At 31.2% G+C, this 11,531-nt stretch overlaps 1 protein-coding gene and 1 long non-coding RNA gene across 2 annotated transcripts; both read right to left on the reverse strand.

Moving 5' to 3' along the window:
- Nucleotides 1–3,377: 3,377 nt before the first annotated feature.
- Nucleotides 3,378–4,134, reverse strand: LOC135141220 (uncharacterized). Its single transcript, XR_010282362.1, has 4 exons — nucleotides 4,072–4,134; nucleotides 3,813–4,007; nucleotides 3,622–3,762; nucleotides 3,378–3,569 (listed from the first exon to the last, which is right to left on the reverse strand). It is a non-coding gene; the product is annotated as an uncharacterized LOC135141220 (long non-coding RNA).
- Nucleotides 4,135–4,470: 336 nt separating this feature from the next.
- Nucleotides 4,471–5,374, reverse strand: LOC135141261 (uncharacterized). The gene is made up of 4 exons (XM_064072244.1): nucleotides 5,266–5,374; nucleotides 5,001–5,206; nucleotides 4,812–4,955; nucleotides 4,471–4,756 (listed from the first exon to the last, which is right to left on the reverse strand). Exons 1-4 carry the CDS (start codon nucleotides 5,276–5,278, stop codon nucleotides 4,658–4,660), a joined length of 462 nt encoding a protein of 153 aa, XP_063928314.1. The 5' UTR covers nucleotides 5,279–5,374; the 3' UTR covers nucleotides 4,471–4,657.
- Between the last annotated feature and the right edge of the window lie 6,157 nt (nucleotides 5,375–11,531).

Consider the following 11,531-nt stretch of genomic DNA (forward strand, 5'->3'; position numbering starts at 1 on the left):
AAATTGAAATATTAAGAAATTGAAATATCTAACACTAAAGAACGAAAATTTAAAAAAATTTAAAGTTGAAAAACCAAAAAATTGCAAATCGGAGTCTTGTAAAATCCAAGAATTGAAACTTTTCATATTGAGAAAGAAAAATTATAAAACTAGGATATAGAAAAAACGAAAAACTGAGGAAATAAAAAAAATGAAAAACTGAAACGAAAAATTGCAAATGGAAAAACTGAAAAAATGAAAAATTAAAAACTCCTGAAATGGTAAATCGAAATATCAATTCCCCGATTTTCCAATTTTTAAAATTATCCGTTTTGCAATTTGTGTATTTCTCTCTCAGTCATCCGATTTTCCGATTTCTTTAATTTTCAATATTTCCATTTTATAATATTTCGTTTTTTTAATTTTGCACTTTTTGGATTTTTAAGTTTCTCAGTTCGATTTTTTAATTCATCGTTTCTTCAAATTTTCAAGTTCTTGATTTCCAGTTTTTAGTCGCATCAAAGTTTTCGTTTTATACTCTTTCATGTTCTCATTTTTGATTTTTCAGTTTTACAATTTTTCAATTTTTCTATTTTTTTTTATTTGAATAGTTTAAAATATAAAACTAAATAAAGGAAAAAATCGAAAAATAGAAAAACTGATAACACGAGAAATTTCAAAATCGAAAAATTGCAAATTGAAGAAGAGGAGAAACGAAAAATTGAAACGTTGCTCAAGATACTCAAAAATCGAAGAAAAATCGGAAAACCCAAAAATTGTAAAGTCGAAAAATTACAAGGTCGTCAAAATTTTCTTAAATCTAAATCTGTAGCAATGAAAAATCGAAACATTTTTATTAAAAATGAAAATTAGAAAAATTGCAAATCAAAAATTGAAGAAACGAAAAATTGGAAAATCGAGAAATTGAAATATCTAACACTGAAAAAACGAAAAATGAAAAAATCTAAAAGTGATAAACAAAAAAATTGTAAACGGATAAATTGCAAATCGAAATACATTGAAAAATTGCAAAAATAAAGAGAATACAAACCGAAATGAAAAATTGTAAAAATCGAAAGATTGAAAAACTAAATAACCAGAAATTCAAAAATAAAAATTCTAATAAATGGAAAATTGAAAATTTTCACATTGAAACAAGAAATATTATTTAATGAGAATATTGAAATAACGAAAAATCGAAAAAATAAAGAAGATGAAAATTAACCGAAAAATTGCAAATTCAAAAACTGAAAAAAATGAAAAATTGAAAAGTTAAATATTGAAAACTCCTGAAATCGAAAAATCAAACATACAAAAGTTGGAAAATGGAAAAACTGAAAAATGTAAACTCGAAACGTCATATAATGTAAAATTTAAGAAACCAAAAAATTGTAAAATTGAAAAAATTGAAATTTTTTCAAAAACAAGAAATTATAAACTCAGAACATTGAAAAATTAATTAACGAGAAATTCAAAAATAAAAAATCAAAAAATTAAAAACCTAATAAATGGAAAAGTTTTATAGTCCAATAATTTAAAAATGGACAAATTCTGAAATCCTAAAACTGATAAAGTGAAACATTTTCAGAATGAATTTTTTACATATTTAAAATGAAAACTAGAAAAATTGCAAATCAAAAAATGAAGAAACGAAAAATTGAAAAATCGAGAAATTGAAAGATCTAACACCGAAAAACCGAAAAATTGAAAACCGAAAAATTACAAATCGAAATATTGAAAAATCCGAAAACTCAGAACTTCCGTAATAAAAAAAGAAAAATTATAAAATCATAACATTGAAAAACGAAAAATTGAAAAAATAAAGAAAATGAAAAACTGAAACGAAAAATTGCAAATCGAAAAACTAAAAAACTGAAAAATTCAATATTTAAAATTTGAAAACTTCTGAAATTGTAAATTGCAATATCAAACATCCAAAAGTTGGAAAATCGAAAAACTGAAAAATTTAAAAAGGAAATCTCGAAACGTTAGTATAAGGTAAATTTGAAGAAACCAAAAAATTGAAAAATTAAAAAATTGCAAATCGAGAAATTGAAGAAACGAGAAATTGAATAAATTAAGATTTAAGGAACATGAGAACATTGAAAATTCGAAAAATTGCAAGAATAAAGAAAATACAAAGCGAAACGAAAATTGTATAAATCGAAAGATTAAAAAATTAAATAACGAAAAATACAAAAATAAAAAATCAAAAAATTGAAAAATCTAACGAGTGAAACAGTTTTATAGTCCATTAATTGAAAAATGGAAAAATTCTGAAATCCCAAATTGATGAAGTGAAAAATTTTATAAATGAATTTTTACATATTTAAATATTTTAACATTTAATTGAAATATCTAACACTGAAAAAACGAAAAATAAAAAAATCTAAAAGTTGAAAAACCGAAAATGTGAAAACCCAAAAATTGCGAATCGAAATATTCAAAAATCCGAAAACTGAAAATTTTCACATTAAAAAAAGATAAATTATAAAATCACAACATTGAAAAAACGAAAAATTGAAAAAATAAAGAGAATGAAAAGCTGAAACGAAAAATTACAAATCGAAAAACTGAAAGAGATGGAAAATTGAAAAGTTAAAAGCTGAAAACTCCTCAAATTGCAAATCGATTTATCAAACATCTAAAAGTTGGAAAATCAAGCAACTGAAAAATTTAAAAATTAAAAAAACGAGAAACAAAAAATTGAAATTGAAAACACAAGAAATTATAAATTCGGAACATTGAAAATTCGAAAAATTGCAAAAATAAAAAAAACACAAAACCCAAAGGAAAAATTGTAAATTGGCGAATCTGAAGAAATATAATTAAAGAATCTAAAACTTTCAAAATAAAAAATTGAAAACTCGGGCAATTTTAAATAAAAAAATTGCAAAACTTATTAAAAATCGAAAAACTCAGAAGTTGGAGAAAATTCTAAGTGTATCTCGGGCGTAAAGTGGCTTTGTCACAATTGTCGTGTCGTGCTTAAACTTTCGCACTCCACCAATAAAATATCGCTTCGTGCTCTAAAGCACAAGTGACTGTCCTACGTTATTTTTGTCGAGAAAACATGTTATTAAAACATTGAAACTTAATTACGGCAGATCTCATTACGGAGATACACGTAAACTTTGTCGTAAAATGCGTCTGTTTACATAAATAGCTTTACATCATTAAGTGTAATTGTGCCTAAATTGGATCAGAAACGTGGAAACTACAAGATCAAGGAGTGGGTCAAAGTCGTAAAGAACAAAGTCCTTCCTTTGTGTTGTTTCTGGTCAACAACAATAAAGCGAAAAAACATTAAATCCTTCCAATGTGCATCACTTTCACGTCTGTCTAATTAATTATATGAATCCACAACGTAAAATTAAAAAGAATAAAACTCAAAATGGTTTTGTCTTAAAATAAATGTATTATAAATTTAAAACAGTGTTACAAGCAATCAAATTCATAGACGAAACTTCTTCTTGGTAAAAAACTCGCATTTACTCTTCATAGAAGTGACCAACCAGGGCTTCGTGTTTGTTCGCTTCTAAAGATTTGCCCTTGTAAGGGTAGAAGCAAGTATCATATCTTGGATTTATCTAAGAAAAAACGCTAGTTACACAAATACACGAAATGGAAAAGTTTGATCACCATTCCGACAATCCAGGACCCCTCGTGGAACACTCTGCCTAGAAACAGAGGCACACCGTTCTTATTAGAACCAGTTTTTACCGCCCCTTGTACTCTGCCGTCATGATCTGAGACCCACTTGAAATGGTTCAAGCACAAAATCTACCAAACACTTGTGGTATTACGAAGGAATTGTGAGAAATATCACTTACTTGGTAATTATGAACGCAATGTGTTTTCCCATTGTGAGGCAGATGGGCTATTTTGTGTTCTGGGATGACGTGGACAGTAGATAAAGTGTTCTCAAAGTGTGCCCTTCCTATGTAAATGGGTATCGGTACCGACTGGAAGGGCCGTGGAAGGGACGTTGTCGTCGGTGATGCAGCAGTCGACCCAGCGGAAGAGAGCTAATGTTTTAATATATATTTTTTATGGACAACAAATTTCAAAAATATTTGCAATTATACTTACACATTTCAGTCATTTTAATCAAAAAGTGACAGTAGTGATGACGAACGACAAGTGATAGTTAAGGTTGGAAAGGATTACTTTTAAGGCATTTTATTATCTTGTTCATTACGTAAAAAATATTTACCTTGTCACACCCTACCTAAATTCTTGGTCATGAATTTAATTGCCGATTGATCTTGTGTGCACTTGCATTAATGCTGTAAACACACTGTATACAAATAGTATTATCTTTGGAAAAATAAATACGGATTTAGCACGCAAATATTGATTGACAATTCCGAAAATAAAAATTTTCTGTTTAATAAAATACAGGATTTCTATATTGATTATAGGGTCGAAATAGGTCATGAACACGTGCCGCCTCTCAGTTTGGATCTTAGTAAATGAAACACACATGCATAAAATTTAGTTTAGTTTGTATTTATAACCAAATTGTAGAAAAAGCAATTTATCTAGTTTAAAAAATTAAAACTACCTATGGTTTCGTCTTAAAATAGATATATTATAAATTTAAAACACATAATAATGCAGAACAGATGATCATTTTTCGTAGACGAAACTTCTTCCTTGATTATAAAACCACATATTACTCCTGATAGAACTCACAGACCAGCGCTTCGTATTTCTTCGCTGATAACTCTTTGCCCTGGTAAGGATAATAGCAAACTTCATACTTCGGATTTATCTACGAAAAAATAGCTAGTTATACGAAATCATGAACTGCGATTCAATTTTATCACCGCTCCCACAATCCAGGACTCCTCGTGGAACACTCTGCCAATATACAAAGGTATATCATTCATATTATGACCAGCTTGTACCGCCCCTGGAAGTACTATCCCGTTTTGACTTGGTACCCATTTGACTTGGTTCAAACACAAAAGCTAAAAGAACTTATTATAAAAGAAGTCTGGAACGATACAACTTACTTTATATTTATCAACGGCATGTTCTTTCCCGTTGAGAGCTAGAGTGGCTTTTTTGTCCTTTGGGATAACGTTCACAGGGAGCACAACATCTTCAAAGGGCGTCTTTCCTGCGTAAACAGGATGACCATGGGTAGTGGTAGTGATTTGAAAGGCTGTGGCAGGGACATTTTCGTCATTGATGGAAGAATCGACCCAGCGGTACAGAGCTGAAAGTGGGAAACAAATTCAAAAAATGTTGTATTTGTTTTTTTAAATTAAGACTCACGATATTGAGCCATTTTAATCAAAATGTGGCAACAGTGATGACGAGAGACAAGTAATGATTAGAACTGGAATTGGTTGCTTTTAAGGCTTTTTATTATCTCGTTCGTTGCTTAAATAAAATATATTTACTCTGTCACACCTTTTGTTAATTCTTCGCCATAAATTCGATTGATGATTGATCTTTTGTGTACTCGTTTTTGCAATATTCTGTTGGCACATTACATATAAATAGTGTTATCTTTAGAAAAATAAACTCGAATATAACAGGCAAATAATGATTGGAAATTTCCAAGACGAATATTGAGTATTTAAAAAGTAACACTATAATTTTAGATTTAGTTTCATCAGTAAGATCATGCGAGTATGGACCAAACCAACCAAAGACGACTGAGGCAAATCACATGAGCAATGATAATATTCCATTTTTCGAACGAGTTATATAAACCATTTTTTTGACGACGAATGGTGAATTTGAGATTAGAATTATGTTTTAAGTAACGTATTGTTGACAGAAAACTATACACATTAAGAAAAGAAGCCAATGATTAAGCCCCACCCACCCGCCCGTGTCTCAATTGTGACGAATATATTAAGAGAAAAGACAAAACATAACCCCCCCCCCCTATTATGAATTTTTCTTCAACAAGAAATTACCGCGTGAAGCATGTTTTAAGTGTCGTGTTGTCGAGAGTAAACTATATCAATAAAAAGAAGCCAATGATAAACCTCGCCCTGGTCTTTTTTCATTTGTTGTCGGATCGAGGGGCGGAGCTTAATTTCAAAATCCATATTTGTCTACAAAATTTTACAGTTTTGAACATAAAATATTTTGTTAAGAGCTAAATATAGGCCACCCCCGGCCGCCCCCATCTCAATTCCGATTATTTTTTTGTCCATCGTGGGACGGGGGCGGAGCTTATTTGCAAAGTTCATATTTCTTTACAAGGAATTATCATGTTAAGCGTGATTTAAGTGTCGTGTTGTTGCAAGAAAACTATATATATAAAGAAAAATAAGGCAAATATTATGCCCCACCCACCCGCCCCCTACTCTTGTGGTTAATTTTTTTATTCGTCGTGAGACGGGACGGCGCTTAATTACGAAGTCCATTTTTCTGTACAAGGAATTACCAAGTGAAAAATGTTTGAGATTTGATCGTATTGTTGAAAGTAGACTATTTTGAGAAAAAATAGGGAATAAATATTCTTATTTTTTCTAGGGGAAAAAACTACTGTACGTAATCGGTAGATATGGCAACCCTGGTGGACTTTTCACATGGTAATTTTTTGTAAAGAAATAGAGATTTTGCAATTAAGCTCCGCCCCTTAGCGGACAACGAATACAAAGATTCATCACAATTGAGACAGAGGCGGGTGGGTGGGGCTTATATTTTACCTTTTTTTTTCTTAATATGCGTTGTCATAATAAGAAACTTGAAACATGTTTAAATGCAAATTTTTTGTCGTGAAATATAGATTTTACAATATTAAGCTGCACCTCTCGATGTGACACCCACCCCCATCACAATTGTGATGGGGGTGAGTGGGTGGAGCTTATCCAATGACTTTTTTTCGTAATATACATAGTCCTCTGTTAACAATAAAATGCTAAAAATCCAAATGGTGATTTTTAGATTAAAATTATATTTTAAGTATTGTGCCGTTGCTGCTTACGGCTACATTTTTATAGTAACAGTTAGTGATAAAATAATTGAAATCAAATATTTAATATATTGATTGTAATTGCAACATGCGTATTTGGCAATATCTCTGTAGGAACATGACAAATATGAAATCTTGGAACTTTAAATGTGGAATTCACTGACAGACGATCTGTAAATTTTAAGAAGATTAACTTTTCTAAATAAATATCAGGATTAAACTGCATATCTTTTCAATTTGTAGTCACTTATACATACACCCATTTACTTAGATGGTTCTATAGCGAAAATCGTTTACAAATAGGAGAAATAAAACTGGCTTTGGACATGTACCCTGAGGGACATCAGACAGTACGGTGAAAAATTTACAAGTGCCGTGATTATATAAACAAACATAATAATGATATATTTTGGTCATTAGGTAAAATACTTAATTTGTAATTAAAAAAAGAAAATAAAACACAATATGATTTCGTCTTAAAACAGATACATATACTATAAATTTAAAACCCTGTTACAAGCAAATATAAAACCGGATGCTCATTTTGTTGTGTAAACGAATCTTCTTCCTTGATAGCGCGAATTTAAAGTACAGAGGTTAGAGTATCCAAAGCATGGATAATATAGAGGATCTAGAAACTATAGACAGCTTAGAGAATGTAGAAAACTTAAAACGTCTAGAGTCTAGAGAGTTAGCTAGAGAGTCCACAAAATCTATACAACCAAAAAGTCTAGATCCTAGAAATCTTAGACAAAATGGAGACTTCAAAAAGTTTAGAGAATTTCCAGAGCCTGGATAATCTAAAGCATATAGAAAATTTACATTGCCCAGAGTCGAAAGACTTTGAAGAGTCTACAGTAAGCAGTCCAGAAAATCTATAAAATCTGGGAAGTCTAGAATCTAGAGATCTTAGAGAAAATGGGGACTTTAGAAAATCTAGAAGATTTAGACAATTTAGAGATTTGAGAATCTTGAGAGAATTTAGACTACGAAGTGTGGAGGGTCTCCAGAGGATAGAGAACATAGAGGATCTAGAATCTATAGACTGTTTAGAGAATGTAGAGAACTTAAATCGTCTACGGTTTGAAGAGTTTAGAGAGCCTACTGTAGCTCCAAACTCCACAAAATCTATAAAACTAAAACGTCTAGATTCTGTAAATCTCAGAAAAAATGGAGGCTTTAGAAAGAGTACGGAGTTTAAAGAAATTCCAGAGTCTGGAAAATCTGCAGTATCTAGAAAATTTAAATCGCCCGAAGTCGAAAACTTTGAAAAGTTTACGTTACGAGCCCAGAAAATCTATAAAAGCCGGTAGGTCTAGATTCTGGAGATCTTGAGGAAATGGGGACTTAAGAGAATCTAGAAGATCTAAACAATTTAGGGATTTGAAAATCTAAAGAGAATTTAGAATACAAAGTATAAAGAGTCTCCAGATCATAGAGAATATAGGGAATCTAGAAGCTATAAACAACTTAGAGAAAATAGAGAACTTAAAAGAACTTAGAGAGCCTACTGTAACTAGAGATTCCAGATAATTTATAAAATCAACAATTCTAGATTCTAGAGATCTTAGAGAAAATGGGGACTTTTGTAAATCTAGAAGATCTAGAAAGCTTAGAGATTTCAGAATCTAGGGAGAATTTAGAGTGCGGAGTTTAGAGGGTCTCCAGAGCATAGAGATAGAGGAAATAGAAATTGTAGACATCTTAAAGAATCTAGAGAACTTAAATCGTCTAGAGACTAAAGAAGTTAGAGAGCCTGCTGTAATTTAAGAATCCAAAAAAATCTATGAAACTAAAAAGTTTAGATTCTAGAAATTTGAGAAAAAATGCAGACTTTAAAAAGTGTACCGAGTTTAGAGCATTTCCAGAGCCAGGAGTATTTAGAGTACCTAGAAAATTTAAATCACCCAGAGACGAAAGACTTTGAAGAGTCTACAGTAAGTTAGGGAGTCCAGAAAATCTATAAAATCTGGGAGGTCTAGAATCTAGAGATCTTAGAAAAAAGGGGACTTTAGAAAATCTAGAAGATTTAGACAATTTAGAGATTTGTGAATCTTGAGAGAATTTAGAGTACAAAGTGTGGAGGGTCTCCAGAGGATAGAGAACATAGAGGATCTAGAATCTATAGACTGTTTAGAGAATATAGAGAACTTAAATCGTCTACGGTCGAAAGAGTTTAGAGAGCCTACTGTAGCTCCAAACACAACAAAATCTATAAAACTGAAACGTCTAGATTCTATAAATCTTAGAAAAAATGGAGGCTTTAGAAAGAGTACGGAGTTTAAAGGAATTCCAGAGTCTGGAAAATCTACAGTATCTAGAAAATTTGAATCGCCCGAAGTCGAAAACTTTGAAGAGTTTACAGTACGTTACATAGCCCAGAAAATTTATAAAAACTGGTAGGTCTAGATTCTGGAGATCTTGAGAAAATGGGGACTTAAGAGATTCTTGAAGATCTAAACAATTTAGGGAATTGAAAATCTAAAGAGAATTTAGAGTACAAAGTATAAAGGGTCTCCAGATCATAGAGAATATAGGGAATCTAGAAGCTATAAACAACTTAGAGAAAATAGAGAACTTAAAAGAACTTAGAGAGCCTACTGTAGCTAGAGATTCCAGATAATTTATAAAATCAACAATTCTAGACTCTAGAGATCTTAGAGAAAATGGGGACTTTTGTAAATCTAGATGATCTAGAAAGTTTAGAGATTTGAGAATCTAGGGAGAATTTAGAGTGCGGAGTTTAGAGGGTCTCCAGAGCATAGAGATAGAGAAAATAGAAATTGTAGACATCTTAAAGAATCTAGAGAACTTAAATCGTCTAGAGACTAAAGAAGTTAGAGAGCCTGCTGTAGTTCAAGAATCCAAAAAAATCTATAAAACTAAAAAGTTTAGATTCTAGAAATTTCAGAAAAAATGCAGACTTTAAAAAGTCTACCTAGTTTAGAGGATTTCCAGAGCCAGGAGTATTTAAAGTACCTAGAAAATTTAAATCACCCAGAGTCGAAAGATTTTGAAGAGTCTACAGTAAGTTAGGGAGTCCAGAAAATCTATAAAATCTGGGAAGTCTAGAATCTAGAGATCTTAGAGAAAATGGGGACTTTAGAAAATCTAGAAGATCTAGACAATTTAGAGATTTGTGAATCTTGAGAAAATTTAGAGTAGGAAGTGTGGAGGGTCTCCAGAGGATAGAGAACATAAAGGATCTAGAATCTATAGACTGTTTAGAGAATGTAGAGAACTTAAATCGTCTACGGTTTAAAGAGTTTAGAGAGCCTACTGTAGCTCCAAACTCCACAAAATCTATAAAACTAAAACGTCTAGATTCTATAAATCTCAGAAAAAATGGAGGGTTTAGAAAGAGTACGGAGTTTAAAGGAATTCCAGAGTCTGGAAAATCTACAGTATCTAGAAAATTTAAATCGGCCGAAGTCGAAAACTTTGAAGAGTTTACAGTACGTTCTATAAAAGCTGATAGGTCTAGATTCTGGAGATCTTGAGGAAATGGGGACTTAAGAGAATCTAGAAGATCTAAAAAATTTAGGGATTTGAAAGTCTAAAGAGAATTTAGAGTACAAAGCATAAAGGGTCTCCAGAGCATAGAGAATATAGGGAATCTAGAAGCTATAAACAACTTAGAGAATATAGAGAACTTAAAAGAACTTAGAAAGCCTACTGTAGCTAGAGATTCCAGATAATTTATAAAATCAACAAGTCTAGATTCTAGAGATCTTAGAGAAAATTGAGACTTTCGAGAACTTAGAAAATCTACATGTTAGGGATTTGAGAAACTAGAGAGACGTTAGAGTACGGAGGTTAGAAGGTGTCCAAAATATAGAGAATATAGATGATCTTGAAACTATAGGCAGCTTAGAAAATATAGAGAACTGATATCGTCTAGGGTCTAAAGAGTTTAGAGAGTCCACAAAATCTATAAAACCAGAAAGTCTATATCCTAGAAATCTTAGAATAAATGGAAATTTTAAAAAGTTTAGTTAAACTATAGACAGCTTAGAAAATCTAGAGAATTTAAACTTTTTTTTTAGAGAGCCTACTGTGGCTAGAAACCTCAGAAAATAAAATCAAGAAGTCTAGATTCTAGAACTCTTGGAGAAAGTGGGGACTTACAACAACTTAGATGGCCAAGATAATTTAAGAAGTTGAGATTCTAGAAAGAATTTAAGAGTCTATAGAGTTTAGAGGGTTTCCAGAGCATGAATCTAGAGCAACTAAGAAATTGAAATTGTCTAGAGTCGAGTCTACAGTGCGCTAGTCTAGATTCTAGAGATCTTAGAGGAAACGGGGACTTTCGACGAGAACCTAGAAGGTTCTAAAGAGTTTCTAAAGCTTAGAGAATCTAGATTATCTAGAAATTATGGACAGCTTAGAGAAGCTAGAGAATTTAAATAGTCTATAATCTTAAAGACTTTAGAGAGGCAACAGTAGCTACAGAGCGGTGAATTTTAGAGAATTTACAAAACTTTGATAATTTAGAAATTTGAGAATCTAGAGAACTTAAATCGTCTAGGGTCTAAAGAGTTTAAAGAACCCAGTGTAGAGTAAGTTTAGAAATAGGATATATTTTGGTCATTAAAAAAAAAAAATA

This window comes from Zophobas morio, unplaced genomic scaffold (assembly GCF_036711695.1).
Source record: "Zophobas morio isolate AGI-343-1 ecotype UQ-CSIRO unplaced genomic scaffold, CSIRO_AGI_Zmor_V1 ptg000002l, whole genome shotgun sequence".
NCBI lineage: Eukaryota > Metazoa > Arthropoda > Insecta > Coleoptera > Tenebrionidae > Zophobas > Zophobas morio.

What these genes read in the sequence shown, in the direction of transcription:
- LOC135141261 (XM_064072244.1), bottom strand. An exon ending in ATGCCGTTGATAAATATAAA is followed by an intron (nt 4,956 to 5,000) that starts GTAAGTTGTATC and finishes AAGTTCTTTTAG; the next exon opens with CTTTTGTGTTTGAACCAAGT. An exon ending in AGTCCTGGATTGTGGGAGCG is followed by an intron (nt 4,757 to 4,811) that starts GTGATAAAATTG and finishes ATTTTTTCGTAG; the next exon opens with ATAAATCCGAAGTATGAAGT.